An 18,108-nucleotide genomic window follows, 5' to 3' on the forward strand; every position below is an offset into this window, starting at 1 on the left:
AACTTTCTAGGCCTGATTTGAACTTCTGGGTCTTTTTGGTTTGAGGTCAGTTTCTTAATCTTGAGCTAAGAACTTCAAAAACACATGGAGGCCTTTATTTCAGGTTTCTGTTCATTCTGTCTGTAGCTAGCTCTTACAGTTAAACTATATTAGTATCTCTGGTCTCTCGATGATCTCTTTTAAGTATTAATCTTTCCCACTGCCAGACTCTCTTGTAGGCTAATGTAAATTTGATCAAATGTCTGGGAGTTTTAGGCCACTCTTACCAGATGTCCAAATTACAGTCATGTGACTCATTCTTCTTGGTCATGGTAATTGGAGGGAGAATAGGGGAATAAGGATATCAAAATTCATGAATAATTAAAAATACTCATTGTTGGGATCCCTGGGTGGCGCAGCGGTTTGGCGCCTGCCTTTGGCCCAGGGCGAGATCCTGGAGACCCGGGATCGAATCCCACGTCGGGCTCCCGGTGCATGGAGCCTGCTTCTCCCTCTGCCTGTGTCTCTGCCTCTCTCTCATTCTGTGTGACTATCATAAATAAATAAAAAAAAATTAAAAAAAAAAAAAAATACTCATTGTTTTGTTTCCAGCTCCCGACTTCCCTTTTTTACCTTTCACAATAGTTTTTGTGGCCGGGATGGGGGGAGGGGGCAAAAATCAGATTTTGAATTTTGATTTAAATTTTCATTGACTACTTCTCTGTATTTAGTGTACTCTTTAACATATTCCTTAGAGGTACAGCAAAATTAATACCGAAGGGGTACTTTCTCCTATAGTTAGCATACATATATTTTTTGATGAGACATCAGAAATTCTCCAGTTTATTTATAATAAGTATGATTGATTGCCAGTGCTTTTCTTTTCTTTTCTTTTTTAAGATTTTATTTATTTATTCATGAGAGACAGAGAGAGAGAGAGAGAGAGGGGGGGGGGCAAAGACACAGGCAGAGGGAGAAGCAGGCTCCATGCAGGGAGCCTGATGTGGGACTCGATCCCAGGACTCCAGGATCACACCCTGGGCTGAAGGCAGGCGCTAAACCACTGAGCCACCCAGGGATCCCCTTAGCAGTGCTCTTCGCATTAAATATTCTCTGGTATCAAAAAAAGAAGTGTGTGTGTGTGTGTGTGTGTGTGTGTGTGTGTGTGTGTGTGTATTCAGGCCTTTAGCAAAAACTGCTTGGTCTAGAGATGCAAGGTATAAAATTATCTAAATACTAGTTTCAGTTAAACTTACAAGTTTTACAATTTAAAAATTGTTTGTTTTACCATATTTTTGGTTCAGTAATTATTTATTTGAAGTTGCAGTTCATTAATTCAGCAGGTATTAATTGAGTTCCAACTATGTTTTAGGAGCAGGGACATTAGTCTACCTTGTTGGCCAGCACAAAGCCTGGCACATAACAGACATTCAGTAATATTGGTTGAATGAAATAGTGCATGTCCTCATGGAGTTTACATGTTGGTGTTATACCCACATCTAACACTGGAAGTTTTCTGGCCCCCAAGAGAAGTAGTACATAGTCTGTATACATTTTAATGCAGTGTATTTACTGACCTGAGTTCTGGGTGAACATTGCGTGGTATTAACAAGACTCAGGATATTTTGAAACTATCTTGCTTTTCTTATTGGGAATGAGAGTGTTTCTCAGAAGTTTCCAACAGACTTTGTCTTCTCTTGTAGCTAGGACCGAGTCACATAGCTGCACAGAGGGCCCAGAACACAGTTACTTGACGGACTGGGTGTGTGCAGTCTAATATGTGGAACAGAGTTTTGCCATGCAGATCAGATCTGGGATTCAGGGCGAGGAGAAGAGAGGGAAGGACAGAACAGGCTAGTAGGAGTGACTGTAGTGAATTTGAGAGTGGAATGTGGACTGGGCTTAGTTAATCTTGTGCAGTGCTGTGAAGAAAGTGATTTCTAGGTGTGTACAGAAGTAAACTGGAATTTTAACCTATTCAAGGATCAACTTTAATCTTAATACTTGAATCAGTAATGTTATAAATTAAATTCTTTTAAATCCTTTTATCTGGAAACAGATTAATTTGATTATCATTTCATTTAAAGAATAAGGACCTTCTATTTCTTTTTACAAGTATTTAGTAATTCAGGGATTTTTTTAAAAAGATTTATTTTAGAGAGAGAACATGAGTGTGGGTGAGGAGGGACAGAGGGAGAGAGAGAATCTCAAGGGGACTCCTTGTTGAGCAAGGAGCCTAATAACATGGGGCTCAATCCTATGACTCTTGAGATCATGACCTTGAGCCAAAATCAAGAGTGGACACTTAAACTGACGGAGCCACCCAGGCGCCCCAAGAGATTTTGTTTTAATTAGGCTTTTATTCTTTCATATGAATTAATCTAGTTTAAGGACCTACTAAAATAACATTTTTAAATTTTTATTTATTTTTTTAAAGATTCTATTTATTTATTCATGAGAGACAGAGAGACAGAGAGAGAGAGAGAGAGAGAGAGAGAGAGAAAGGCAGAGACACAGGCAGAGGGAGAAGCAGGCTCTGTGCAGGGAGCCTGACGTGGGACTCGATCCTGGGTCTCCAGAATCAGGCCCTGGGCTGAAGACTGTGCTAAACCGCTGAGCCACCTGTGCTGCCCTAAAATAACATTTTAGAAGTTCATAGATGGTAACAGTTAGATGCCATCTAGACTCCTGGTTACTCACCATTCTATTAGAACAATACAGAACCTTGAAGTTGGATAAATAATTAAGAACTAGAGTGTAAATCCTGTAAAGCCATAACTTTCTGTTATAGGAGACATACCTCACAGTCATCCTTAAAGCCTGAGCTCTGAGAAAAGCCTGGAAGCCTAGGGGAGTTCAGGCTTTGGAATTAGACTGGAGTTCAAGTGCTGCCCCTGCTCTTTGCTTACTAAATGAACTGACAGGTTATTTAGTTTCTCTAAACCTCAGTTTCCTCATTTGTAAAATGGGGGAATCATATATGGGATAAGTAGAATGGTTAGGTTTAAATAAGATAATTTGAAAATAGTTCACACTTATGTTATACTTAACATATACTGTCAGGCAGTATTTTATTTATTATATAACATGCAAAAAGTGGTAGGTACATACAGAGTAGGTACTCAAATACTCTTTTTTTGGTAAATGGTTAACAAGCATCTGTTGAATAGGAATGAAGTTTCTGATCTGTCATTTGATGTGAGGAGGCAGAGAAACAGCTACTAGGAGATCACAGAATAGTTTCAAGGCTTTTCATAACTGCACATGGTCTATTTATGTAATCATTTTATAATATTATTGCAATAGGTGCATTTTTGGCAGTGTTTATATTGGTGAATCAGATGCCTCCTTATTTAATCAGAACAAGACCTATTGACTATTTCTATATGTGCTCATGTACCTGGCTCCTATAAATACAGCCCATAATCCTTGAAAAATGTGGTATTTGAACTCTTAAAAGATCTGCCATTTCTCCAGCTTATAAGATAACACAAGGATAAAGAGATGATTTTTAAATGCTGCTGTCATATCTTGGTACAATGAAAGATAATTTCAAAACCATGATTTAGTGACCTTGGTATCCGGTGTAGAGTTAGTGCTTGGTACTCTGGTACTAGTTAGCAATTGCTAAGGAAACAGGGCTGTGAAATGGTCATACTTACTGTGAATTAGGGATTTATAAATTGGTTGGCATGAGATTTCCAACTTCATTATACTATGAATCAGTTCTTAAGAATTATTCATGCTTGACATTTTTGAAGGACATGTAAAGAAGGGTTAGAAAAATTGACCTTAAAGTGCTTTTAATGGGAAGTTTATGGGTTTTGAAATTAGGATTTTAAATAGTAAAACAGCATAAATTACTGAATTATTGTGATGAAATGCCTTCGTGGATGATCAGTAAACCTAGAAAAGAAGGTGAAATGTGAGAACAGAACTGACAGGAAGGTTCCCAATGTGCGAATTCAGGATAGAAGCCATTCCAGCTATTCTAAAGTTTTTATTAGGCTTGAATGAAGTATAGCATATGGAAATAGCTTATAAATTGGGAACACTATTCATATAAAGAATGTAATAATTATACTTTTGTTGATGGAAAAAGTTTTCCATAAAACTCAGAGAGCAAACCTTTGATATGAAGAAATTAATCATGGTCAATTTTCTATAGAAACTCCTGCATTTTCTTCTTCAGACTACTACTCCTTCAGACTTTACCCCTCAAGTGGCAGTTTCATCCTTTCTGTTGTTTTGGCCAAAAGCCTAGAGTCAGCCCAGACCCTGCTCTTTTTCTTACATCCCACATCCAGTTTCCCTTCGACCCTTGTCACCTCCTTTTACCACTGGACCTGGCTGCTAGTACGCTTACTGAGATTGTTCTAGGATCTTGTCTATTGGTCTTCCTGCTTCTGCTCTTGCTTTACTTAAGTCTATTCTCAACATAGTTGCTGAGTGATCCTTTGGAAAGATAGGTCAGATTACATCCCTTTTCTGCTCAGAATCCTCCAGCGGCATCCTCAAAACCAAAATCTTCACAGCAGCCTACATGTTTGTACATAATCTGGTGCCTGGTACCTTTGTGAGTTCATTTCCTAGCATCTTCGCTGATCATTCTGCTTGAACAGCAGTGGCCTTGAAAGTGCCTCACAAGCTCCCACTTCAGGATCTTTGCACTTTCTCTCTGGAATGTTATTCCCCTGGTCCCACTTCCTTATTTCCGTTAGATGTCAGCCAGTGTCACCTCATCACTGAGGCCTGGGTTACCCTTTTGAAAGTAACTCCATGTCCTCCTTCCTTGCCTCATTTTTGCCCTTTCATTTTTGTTCAGCATACTTTATACTTTATTATCTATCTTCCCACACTGAATTGTGAGATTCATGAAGGCAGGTTTTCCTCCCCTCTATTTGTTTACTTAAACAGTATGTAGTAGATCGTATGCACTCAGTAGGTATTTATTAACTAATTGCAATTCCGTGGCAGTTCATTAGTATCACTACTGTTGACTCACAGAGCCTTCTTTAAACAAAATCACTGATATTATCTAGTAATGTAAGTTCTAAAAAATGGTAATATTAATTCTAAATGCTCATATTTAATGGTGGTAAGTACTACATTATAGTTCCCAGCTTCCCTTGTAGTCAGATGGGATCATGTGACTGAGTTTTAACAGTAAAATGTGGGTAGAAGGCCTGGATCAAGGAAACCTCCACGAATGATCCCCTTGTACTCAATGATTTGGGGAGCCTCTGTTGAAGATGCAGAGCTATGAGGTGGAAGGGGCTTGGCCTGATGAATTACTATGTGGAGGAGAGGTGTCTACTCATCAGGAACACCCTTTTGAACTTTCTCAGAGTGAAAAATATCTTTTGGATTCAGCAACTGTAATTTATCAGTTGGAACATAGCATTCCCTTAACTAATACAAACCAATGACAGCTAGATTATCCTTGTTTTGTTGCATATCCTAATGGTACCTGGATTTCTTGTCTCTTTTTTTGTCCTTGGCTTCTGTACTTGAAAATGGAAAAAATATTATTTTGAAGATTTTATTTATTTAATTTAGAGAGAGGGCGGGGGGTGGAGTGTGGAATGGAGGTGGAGGGAGAAGGACAAGCAGACTGTGATAAGTGCAGAGCCTGAGTCAAGTCTCAATCTCATGACTCTGAGATCATGACCCGAGCTAATATGATATTGAGAGTCAGACGCTTATCAATTGTGCCTCCCAGATACTACAGAAATGATATTATTTTATTTATTTATTTATTTATTTATTTATTTATTTATTTATTTATTTATTTTTAAACATTTTTTTAAATTTTTATTTATGATAGTCACAGAGAGAGAGAGAGAGGCAGAGACACAGGCAGAGGGAGAAGCAGGCTCCATGCAGGGAGCCCGATGTGGGATTCGATCCCGGGTCTCCAGGATCGCGCCCTGAGCCAAAGGCAGGCACCAAACCGCTGCGCCACCCAGGGATCCCTATTTTATTTTATGTTATAAGTTTTTATCTATTTGTTCATGAGAGGCACAGAGAGAGAGGCAGAGACATAGGCAGAGGGAGAAGCAGATTCCCTGCAGGGAGCCCCATGTGGGACTTGATCCCAGGACCCTGAGATCATGACCTGAACCAGAGGCAGACACTCAATCATGGAGCCACCCATGTGGCCCAGTGATGTCCAGTTATGTTCTTAATACAGATGACTTTATTTTTTTTATTACAGCTTGATCAAGATATATTTCACGTCCCATAAAACTCACCCATTTAAAGTGTATGGTAGTACAAAGTGTTTTTTTAATTGATGAAGCATAGTTGATATAGAATGTTATACTAGTTTCAGGTGTACAGTACAGCTGAATGGCTTTTATTCAGAGTTGTAGGGCTGTCATGACAATCTAATTTTAGAATGTTTCAGTGCCCCCAAAAGAAACTGTATGCATTAGTAGTCTCCATCCATCCATCCATCCATCCATCCATCCATCCATCCATCCATTCACTCATTCATGAGAGACCCAGAGAGAGAGAGAGAGAGGCAGAGACACAGGGAGAGGGAGAAGCAGGCTCCATGCAGGGAGCCCGAAGCGGGACGATCCCTGGTCTCCAGGATCACACCCTGGGCTGAAGGTGGTGCCAAACTGCTAAGCCACCCGGGCTGCCCTCCGGACTCTTTTAAAGGCATCTGCACTGGCCCCTGGTGGTTCAGTCAGTGAAATGTCTGCTTTCGGCTCAGGTCACGATCCCAGGGTCCTGGTATCAAGTCCCGCATCTGTCTCCCTGCTCACAGGAGAGTCTGCTTTTCCCTCTCTCCACCCCTCCTCCTGCTCGTGTGCTCGCTCTCAAATAAATAAATAAAATCTTTAAAAGTAAAAAGGCCTCTGCACATATATATGTGTACCTGTAGAAATATATAGTTTTGTGTGTGTGTTTTAGTATACCTACATACACTAAAGTCTTCAGGCATATCTTGGAGACTGCACAGTTGGTTCCAGACCACCCCAATAAGGTAAATATTGCAGTAAAGTGAGTTATATGAAGTTTTTGGTTACCTAGTGCATATAAAACTTATGCTTACAGCATATGATAGCCTAGTAAGTGTGCAATAGCATGATGTCTCCAAAAAACCATGTACATACCTTACTTTAAAAATATTGCTAGAAAATGCTAACCATCATCTGAGTTTTCAGCAAGTCATAATCACTGATCATAGGTCACTATAACTAATATCACAAAGTTTGTAATATTGCCAGAATTACCAAAATGTGACACAGAGACACAAAGTGTATGTTATTGGAAAAAGTGGTGCTGATAGACTTGTTCCACATAGGATTGCTACAGCCATTCAATCTGTAAAAACAACATTATCTGCACAGCAAAATAAAGTGAAATGCAATAAAATGAGGTATGCCTGTATATGTATAAACTGTTCCCCAAACTGTGGAACATCCCCGACATAAATTCTGTCCCCATTAAACTATTTTATTCTTTTTAAGCCTCATGTTAGGTGCCCTGATTTACTGATTGATGTTGAGATCTTTATGTCCTCCTTAGTGCAACAGTGTTCAAGCACACATTTAGGCCCTTATATTTGTACACATGGGGGTGTTTCTCTGTGTATGCCCTGGAAATGACAACAGTTTAATCTCTTTCTTTGAAAATGTTATGCTACTTATTTTTTAATTTTCTTTCAGTATTTTTCTGAAATAGATATTGGAAATGGAATTGTGTGGTTGTAAAGAATGCGAGAGAATTTTTTTGACGGAATAAAATTTCTAACAGGGTTGTAGGCATTTATACTCTTCAGTTAGTAATGATAGCATCCATTTTTCTCTGTATTTTCGCTTATATTGGATGTTATCAATCTTTTATTTTTGCCAATCTGAATAACTCATTTTAGTCTTTGACATTGAACATATTTTCATATGCTTATTGATCATTCATATTTCTTCTCTAAAATTCCTGTTCATACTTGACTTTTTTTTCTCCATTAGGTTTGGCCTTTTTTCTTTATGATTTATAGCTGCTTTCTGCAATTATGATGTTAATTCTTTGTGTATTATATATACTGGAAATGTTTTTTAGCCTGTGGCTTGGTTTTTAAAGTTGTTTATGGTGTCTTTCTGCCAATCAGAAGTTTTAAATATTCCATTTTATGGCCTCCTTGCTTACGGATGTCTGTGCTGTCCCAGAATTTAAAACCATATTCCCGTATGTTTTCTTTTAATTTGTCTGGAGTTTTGTTTTTCGTATTTTGCTCTTTTAATTCACCTGGAATTTATTTATGTGGCAGTGTGAAGCAAGGATCCAGTGTTTTTCCTCTTAGAATGGATAGCCAGCTCTTTAACACTGTGTGGGTGTTTGTCTTTTCACAACTGATACGGGATGCAATTTTATGACTCACTGTATCCTCATGTGGATGCCTCTCTCAGCCTCATTCTGCTTTATTGGTGTATTTGTCGTTTCTTGCACTAGTACTCTACTATCTACATATTTTGGTAGAAGGAACTACCCTCATCACATATCATCTTTTGCAAAAATGTAGCTGGGTTGTACATTTTCTCTTGTAAGTGGTATTTTTATTTTTATTTTTATTTTTATTTTTATTTATTTATGATAGTCACAGAGAGAGAGAGAGAGAGAGGCAGAGACACAGGCAGAGGGAGAAGCAGGCTCCACGCACTGGGAGCCCGACGTGGGATTCGATCCCGGGTCTCCAGGATCGCGCCCTGGGCCAAAGGCAGGCGCCAAACCGCTGCGCCACCCAGGGATCCCATAAATGGTATTTTTAAATTAGTGTTTTATGTCTTATTTTTAAAAATATTTATTTATTTATTTTGGAGAAAGAGCACTTGGGGGGAGGAGCAGAGGGAGAGGCAGGTTCCTCACTGAGTATGGAGCCAGACATAAGGCTTATTATTCCCACGACCCCGATATCATGACCTGAGCTGAAACCAAGAGTTGGACGCTTAACTGACTGAGCCACCCAAGTGCTCCTTAAATTAGCATTTTATTTATTTATTTATTTATTTATTTATTTATTTATTTATTTATTTATTTTTTATTTTTTATTTTTTATTTATGATAGTCACACAGAGAGAGAGAGAGAGAGAGAGAGAGAGGCAGAGACATAGGCAGAGGGAGAAGCAGGCTCCATGCACCGGGAGCCCGACGTGGGATTCGATCCCGGGTCCCCCGATCGCGCCCTGGGCCAAAGGCAGGCACTAAACCGCTGTGCCACCCAGGGATCCCCTAAATTAGCATTTTAAAATAAAATACCTTCTTGGGATTTTGTTTGGAAAGAAAAACATTTAACACAGTTTTTTTTTTGTTATTATTTTTTTTAAAGATTTTATTTATTCATGAGAGACACAGAGAGAAAGGCAGAGACACAGGCAGAGGGAGAAGCAGGCTCCATGCAGGGTCTCCAGGATCAGGCCCTGGGCTGAAGGCCGTGCTAAATCGCTGAGCCACCCGGGCTGCCCTCTAACACAGTTTTTAATGGCCATGTAGTATTACAATGTATACTTATGCTATATTTTGCTTTAAAATTTCTCATGTTCAAAACAACCCTTTTGAAATATTGCCTCATCATTTAACTTCTTAAATTGAGATATGATTGACATAGAACATTGTATTAATCCAAGGTTTTCAGCATAATGATTTAATATATGAATGTATTGCAAAGCAATGACCACAGTAAATTTTGGTAACATTCATCACCACATATGGTTACACAAACTTTTTTCCTTAGGATGAGAACCTTTAAGATTTACTCTCTTAGCAACTTTCAAATATACAGTATACAGTATTATTAACTGTAGTCATCGTGCTACACTTTACATCTTCAGGACATGTTTATTTTATAATTGAAATTATAAAATAATTCCTTTTGACCACCATCACCCATTTTTCCCACCCCTCACCTCTGGCAACCACCAATCTGTTCTCTATGAGTTTGAGATTTCTTTTGTTTTGTTTTGATATATATATTTTTAATTCCATGTGTGAGATCATATAGCATTTGTCTTTCTCTGTTTGACTTATTTCACTTGGCATACTGCTCTCAAGGTCCATCCATGTTGTTGCAAGTGGCAGGATTTTCTTCTTTTTTAATGGCTGAATAATATTCCATTGTGTATATATCCATCAGTGAACACTTAAGTTGCTTCCATGCCTTAGCTATTGTAAATAATACTGCAGTGAATAGGAGAAGTATAGATATCTTTTTGAGTTCATGATTTTGTTTCCTTTGAGTAAGTACCCAGAAGAGGAATTGCTGGATTGTATGTTATTTCTATTTCTAATTTTCTGAGGCAACCCCACACTGTTTTCCACAGCGGCTACACCAATTTCCATTCCCACTAACAGTGCATGAGGGTTCCCTTTTCCCACACCCTCACCAACCTTTGTTATCTGGTCTTTCTGATAACAACATCCTAAGAGATGTGAGGTGATATCTCATCGTGGTTTTGATTTGCATTTTCCTGATGATTAGTGATGTTGAACACCTTAAAAAAAATTTAGGGTTTTCTTGAGTTCTGGGTTTTGTTTAAAAGTTTTATTGGTTTTATAAATTCATTAGTACTGATTTGTTCAAATGAGATAGGTGTGCCTTGGGTTTACATAATCATGGAAAAGTTGTGTTAGGGTCAGTTTTAATTAGGTGATGTGAGTGGCTAAGATTGACTTTATTAAACTTAATTTATTTTGTTAGTCTTCCTAGTTAGATATGGAGCAGTGGGTTTAAAACAAGAGCAATAAACAACTTAATGAAACAATAGAAGATTTCTGTCCTCAATAATAAGATTACGTTGACATTTGACAGATGGAAGCAAAACATTTAATTTAGGTAGCCTCTCAGGATGTGTACAAGGTCAGGTAGTAATGATTGACTATTGGAGAGAGTGAAAAGCCAACAGGATCTACATCTGTTGGGGAATGAAAAAATACAGTGACTCTACCACTAGCATTTGCTGTCAAGGGCACTTATTTTGGAAATATGCCCCCAATAGAACATCTGATTTGATGAATTGTTTGCATTTACCATATTTCACAGCATACTTGAAATTATTACTGGATTTCCATCTGTTAAGTTGAGGGATAGGAGTGAAAATTTAAACATTTCAATGGGAACTTTCCTTTTATAACTACCTGTTAAATACTTAACTGCATTTAAAGTATTTTCTTTCAACTTCTATAGCTATTGGATACATATCTCTAGAGCCACACTGAGTTGCTTTCCTTCTTCCTAAGTGCTTTAAAAGTTATTTCTCTGTGACCTGTTAAATGATTTTGGCTGAGGATCTATCCTACAGAAATCTCTCTTGCAATATTGTAACTTTTCCATGTAATAAATGCTCTCAGTGTAGGCTCATCTTAGCCTTGAAAACAAAGTTCATTAACATGAAGCCTGCTAGTAGAGGCTTAGGGTGTGGACTGCATGTGTAAGCTAAAACAAGATGAAGGCTTTTTGCTCTTATGACTTTTAGGTCTTTTAAAAGAGCTGTTAAAAGGGAATTGTTCCATATTTTATACTGCTGTATCTCCAAAAATTAAATAGTGAATTTAGTTTCGTTTTATTCTGCCTGGGTTTCATTTTCATTTTTGTTTTCTGTGTGTGTGTGTGAAGTTGTGTGTGTGTGTGTGTGTGTTTGACCTCAAGGCTTATTTTGTATGCTTAGCTTTTAGTATGGCTCATACTGGCTTTACTAGGTCTTATTAGAATGCTTTATAAATATTTAGGCACTGTTTATTTTACTAAAATATTCTAAATAAGATGAGCGGGGCTCAGATCAGGTAGTTCATGAGAACATATTTAAATGAAGAACTCTAATGTGTTCTATTCACCACAAGAGGAATTGTAATACTGAAATCAATGATAAAAAAGTAAAAAAGAAAAAAAAATAAAAAAGTAAAAAATATGTAATCCAAATAGGAAATAAATGAAAAATGAATTAAATTTCCATATTCTAAGCTCCTGTATATTTTACTGGGGTTTTCCTCCCTCATTGCATAGAAAGAGAGCAGTAAAGAGATCTGACAGATGTTCCACAACAAAAGGCTTCATCAGTTTATTTATCATAATCCAATTAAGATGATGAGCTGATTGTTCATTGGTTAAAATTTAGTGATGCTGTAAGATTGAAAAAGTATCACAGCCTTAGCTCTCAGCTTCATAAGACTTATGGTTTTCCCAATTCTCTCTTGTCCTTTGAAGCTTCACTTATTATATATATTTTGTGTGTGTGTGTGTGGTGTGTGTGTGTGTGTGTGTGTGTATGTGTATGTGTGTATAAAACCATTTGGCACTAGGTGGCACTCTGCACAAAATATGGTGGCATATCCCAAGAGTTTATGAACATAAGCAGTGGATGACATCTTGAAACCTAGTGAACCAACAGATATTTATGTAGCATTGGTTTTGCTACATCAAACCCATGATGAAGTGACAAGATATTCTCTATAGAGATGATATACTTAGTGCTGTAGGAACTTGAATAAGTCAGCATTGTGTATAGAGTTAACATTAACTTAACATTTACCATGTAGCCAGCTGTATGCTATGTGCTCTTCATGGATTATCTTATCTTCATTAGCAGTCCTCTGAAGTAGGTACAGTACTGTTATTTGCTCTTTTACAAATGATGCCATTGGCCCAAATGAGTTAAGTCATTTGTTAAAAGTCACAGATGTAGGGGCACCTGGGCAGCTCAGTTGGTTGGACATTTGGCTTTGGCTCACGTCTTGATGTCAGAGTCCTGGAATCTAGCCCTATGTCAGGCTCTGCACTCAAGGGAGGGGGGTGTCTGCCCCCACCCTTTCCTGCTCTCTCTCTCAAATAAATGAATAAAATCTTTTTTAAAGGTCAAAATGTAGGGCAGCTCAGGTGGCTCGGCAGTTTAGCGCCGCCTCTGGCCCAGGGCATGATCCTGGAGTGTTGGGGTCGAGTCCTGCATCAGGCTCCCTGCATGGAGCCTGCCTCTCCCTCTCCCTATGTCTCTGTCTCTGTCTCTCTCTGTCTCTCATGAATAAATAAATAAAATCTTAAAAAAAAAAGTCACAAATGTAATCAAATAAACAGTGGACATGGGATTTTAAAAAGTTAATATAAATTAAATCCTTCATTTGCTTTTTCCACTCAGCAGTATAGACAGCATTCCCATGTGCTTTTATGAATCTACTTAAATTCTTCTAATGATTGCAGAATATTTCCTAAATAGGTATATCATAATGTATGTGGCCATCGTATTCTTATTTGGTAGACATGTAGGTTGTCTCTGGTTTCTTTCCACTAAAGATGATACTACGGCAAGCATCACTGGTTATGAAGCCTTCCACACGTGTGTTTTGTATGAAAGATTCTTAATACCAGAATTACTGCTCAAAGAGTTTGTGTCTTTTAAATCTTTATAAGTTAAATTATTTTCCATTGAATTCTTCTCCAAAAAGGTGGTAACAATCTGTACTTCTAAGTTCTCCCATTTGTCCACTTTCCTTGCCAACACTGGACTTTTTTAGTTTAAAAAATTTTACCAATCTGAAAGGTGAAAAAGTCATATATAATTAAAAATTATTTTCCTTACTCCTAATGAGATTGAACACATTTTTATAAGCTTTAACTCTGATTTATATATATATATATATTTAAGATTTTATTTATTTATTCATGAGAGACACAGAGAGAAAGAGAGAGAGAGAGAGAGAGAGAGAGAGAGAGGCAGAGACACAGGCAGAGGGAGAAGCTGAGAAGCTGGGTCCATGCAGGGAACCTGACGTGCGTGGGGCTCGATCCTGGGTCTCTGGGATCACGCCCTGGGCTGAAGGCAGCGTTAAACTGCTGAGCCACCCGGGCTGCCCCTTTAACTCTGATTTTTAAATGTGGATCAGTTACATATTTTTGCTCATTTTTCTTTGTTGTTGAATTGCAGGAGCTTTATATGGAAACAAATCCATTATATTTGCTAATATTTTCACCTATCTCCTTTGTCTTATTAATTTATTTTTAGTAAAGTATAATTGACATAATATTGTTAGTTTCAGGTGTACAACATAGTGATCTGATGTTTGTATGCATTGCAAAATGGCCACCAAAATCAGTCTAGTTAATATCCATTACTATACATAGTTAAAAAAAAAATCTCTTTTCTTGTGATGAGAACTTTTAAGCTCTTGTGATAAGAACTTTCAAGATATACTCTGACCTTTAAATTTTATTTATGGTGTCTTTTGCCTCGTAGAAGTTTAATGCTTGTATGTTGTCTTTGCTGTCACTCCCTTATGGTTTCTCTATTTGGGTCCAGAGTGATCTTTTTTAAAACACAGATTTGATCATTTCCTTTCTATGCTTAAAGAAATCCTCAGTTGCTTCCCATTGAGAGACAGTAAAATACAGTGCTTGAGGACATGGAATACAGACAATTTGCTTGGTTTAAAACCTGCTTCTCTTACTTCCTTGCTCTGGAGCACTGCAAAGGTCAAGTACCTACCTGTTTTGTGCCTGGACAGAATGAGGAGGAACTACAAGTGGGAATGAAGTATTTTTTTCCGGGTAATGGAAATATTCTAAAACTGGGTATAGTGGTGGTGACACAACTCTGTAAATTTACTCAAAACTATGGATTTATACACTTTTTAAAGTGGGAAATTTTGGTATGTGAATTATAATAAAGCTGTTTAAAAAATAAATGGTTTTAGAGTTTATTTTGGAGAGGTTTCCTTTATAATCGTAGACTAATGTACTTGACACTTTTTGGTTCTGCATTATATTTTAGATAAATGGAGTGAAAAACTAGATAAAGTAATATATCCTTAATCTTATTCATTGGATAAGACAGCATTGAAAGCTACCTTTTCCCTTCAGGAATTCATTAGGAGTTAGAACTTTTATGGGTAGGAGTCATGGTGCTAAATATTACAATCTAAGGTTAAAGAATGGTGATTCATACAGTGTTAGTCTTTGTGATTTTTAGATACTAGGATCTTGATAGTGCTGTGTCTGCATATACACACACACTCACACTTATATTCATAGTCTCCAAAATTAGGAAAAGTATCCATCTTTTCTCTAATCCCCTCTATTCTGTCAATGTGTTTTTGTTTCACGTGCCCTCCCAATTCACTGAAGTCACAGGTCTTATGAATCAGTAAACACGCTTGGACTTCAGGCTGTTTATGTATTATTTTTGATTTTTCCAGCACTTTCATTTGGACCCCTGGATGCCCATTGAACAGATGCTTGAGAGCTGCAGATAATCTTCAGATCATAGCAGAACCATAACGCCTGTCCTTTGTGTGGGGAGAAGACAGCCCATGTTCTGTGGAAATGAACGGGGAGCAGCAGCTTGATGCAGGTATTGGTTTTGCTGAACAGAATTCATTTTTCGTAGTGAACTCTTTACTTACCTGTGTTCTGTTATTTGACTTGTCTTTCTACCACTGAATGGGAAGGAAGCTCTTTGAAGATGTGAGTTCTTTCTCTGTCCCTATGAGAGAACCTTGCACCAGGGGTATCAAAATATTTGTTGAGGAAGCACATAACTTGTATGAACAGACATCTTAAAATTTTTTTTATTTTGATAGTTACTTTTGAATTATTTTGAAATAATTATAGATTCATGAGAAGTTGCAAAGATGGTACTGACAGGTCCTGTGTACCCTTCATCCAGTTTCTAGACTAACTGGTTACATCTCATGTAAGTATAGTACGATATGAAAGCCAGGAAATTGACAGATGTATGAAGTGTATGTAGTAGATTCCTGTAACCAACACCTCAGTCAAGATACAGAACTGTTCATTACCAGAAAGAGCTATTCTCTCCTACCCCTTCATCTACCCCACACTTTCCCCCAACCTTCTCTTACCTCAGATAGCTGTTAGTCTATTCTCCATGTCATTTCAAGAATATTACATATATAGAATCACACAGTGTATGACTTTTCGAGATTTGCTTTTTTCACTCAAGATAATGCCCTTGAGAGCTATCCCAATTCTTGAATGCATCAGCAGTTCCCTTTTATTGCTCAGTAGTATTCCATGGGTGTCCTACAGTTTGGTTAACCATTCATCTATTGTACATTTTGGTTGCTTCCAGTTTTTAGCTATTACAAATAAAGCTGCTCTTTATTATATACATTTATTATATTTATACATAATATTATAATTATGTAATATATAAATTTATTATATAAATATATATTATATATACATGTATATTATATACATATATTTATTATATACTTATTTTATGTAAAATTTCATTTTTCTGGGGTTAATGCCCAGGAGCACAATTGCTGGATTATATGTTTAATAAAGAAATGGCCAAACTACTTTCCAGAGTACATTCTTACAAGCAATGGATGAGAGATTCAGTATCTTCACATCCCCTCTGCCTTTTGGTGTTGTCACTCTTTTTCAAGTCATTTTTTTATTTGTATATAGTGTTTTTCAATGTATCTCTTTGTATGGCTGTTTAGTGGTTGTCCTAAAACTATCTATTTAGGTATAACACTACCTATATATGACTTACCATACTTTACTGGTGTCATCATTTTATTAATTTGAGCCAAGTGTGGAAATTTTACCTACTTTTATATCTCTTTACCTTTATAATTGGCTTAAATATTTCCTCTACAGATTTTTTTTAATTTTTATTTATTTATGATAGTCACACACAGAGAGAGAGAGGCAGAGACACAGGCAGAGGGAGAAGCAGGCTCCACGCACCAGGAGCCCGACGTGGGATTCGATCCCGGGTCTCCAGGATCGCGCCCCGGGCCAAAGGCAGGCGCCAAACCACTGCGCCACCCAGGGATCCCTCCTCTACAGATTTTGAGAACCACATTAGACACTGTTAAAATTTTGTCTCAATTGTCAAACATAATTTAAAGTTAGGAGGAGAAGGAAAATGTATTCTTTCAATATTTTTACTCTTGATATTGTCCCTTTCCTGATTTTCTAAGATTCCTTCTTCTATCATTCCATTTCTGTTTTATAGAATTTTTTTAGCCTTTTTTTTTTTTTAGGGTTGATCTGCTGGTGATAAAGTATTTTACTTTCCTATGATAGTGCCTTAATTTCCCTATTCATTATTGAAGGATATTTTTGCTGGAAATGGAATTCTGGGTAGAAAATTCTTTTCTTTCATCTCTTGAAAAATACTGTGCCTTCTGGGCTCCATGGCTTCCAATGAGAAGTGTGCTGTCATTGGAATCACACATATTCACCTTAAGAGAGGTATTGTTTCTCTTGCTGCTTTCAAGTTTTTTTTTCTTTGTCTTCAGTTTTCAGAAGTTTGACTCTTGGTGTATCTTTGCACATATTTCCTTGGGTTTATCTTGTTTGGAGTTTTCTTAGTTTCTTGAATCTTACATCTTTTGTCAAAATTGGAAATTTTTCAGCCATTATTTCTTCAAATACTTTTTCAGCCCTGTTCTCTTTCTCTTTTTCTGGGACTCTGCTGACACTAGTGTTAGATCTTTTATTGCTGTTCCATAGCTCCTTGAAGCTTTTTAAATTTTTTTCCAATGTTTTCTTTTTTTTTAAATAATTATTTTTTATTGGTGTTCAATTTGCCAACATACAGAATAACACCCAGTGCTCATCCCGTCAAGTGCCCCCTTCAGTGCCCGTCACCCATTCACCCCCACCCCCTCCCCTCCTCCCCTTCCACCACCCCTAGTTCATTTCCCAGAGTTAGGAGTCTTTATGTTCTGTATCCCTTTCTGATATTTCCTACCCGTTTTCTTTTTTTTTCGATGTTTTCTTTCTGTTGTTTAGATTTGGTGTTTTCTTTTGCTCTGTCTTTAATTTTAGTTGTTCTTTCCTGTCTTTCTTATTCTGCCAAGGAGCTTACCATGGAGTTTTCTTAAGGTTACCATATTTTCAATTCCAAAATTTCTATTTTGAGCAAAGAGGGATGAGGAATGGGAATAGCCCCAACTTAAGCCACAACCCTGCTCTTCTAACCAGTCCTGTGGCTTGTCTTGAACAATTAACTTTTCAGTTTGTTTTGTGCCTTCAGGTAATTTGACAACTTTGAAATGCTTGATTTTCATCGTTTTTAGCCAGTGTTTTGCTATTTTTCTGGGAAAGTGGGTTCACTGAGGTATTCACTCTGCCATTTAAGAAGTTGATTTGTT

General features: G+C 37.3%; 1 protein-coding gene across 6 annotated transcripts in view; it reads left to right on the forward strand.

The window, feature by feature from the left end:
* SFMBT1 (Scm like with four mbt domains 1) overlaps positions 1-18,108 on the forward strand; it is a 119,605-nt gene that overhangs the window by 53,187 nt on the left and 48,310 nt on the right. For all 6 annotated transcript variants that reach the window (XM_055342904.1, XM_055342909.1, XM_055342905.1 and 3 more), the window contains one exon: positions 15,166-15,320. In XM_055342904.1, the coding sequence (XP_055198879.1) occupies positions 15,293-15,320 (28 nt within the window). In that variant the 5' untranslated portion in view covers positions 15,166-15,292. The remainder of the gene's footprint in view (positions 1-15,165; positions 15,321-18,108) is intronic.

Source organism: Nyctereutes procyonoides, unplaced genomic scaffold (assembly GCF_905146905.1).
Source record: "Nyctereutes procyonoides isolate TBG_1078 unplaced genomic scaffold, NYPRO_anot_genome, whole genome shotgun sequence".
Taxonomy (NCBI): domain Eukaryota; kingdom Metazoa; phylum Chordata; class Mammalia; order Carnivora; family Canidae; genus Nyctereutes; species Nyctereutes procyonoides.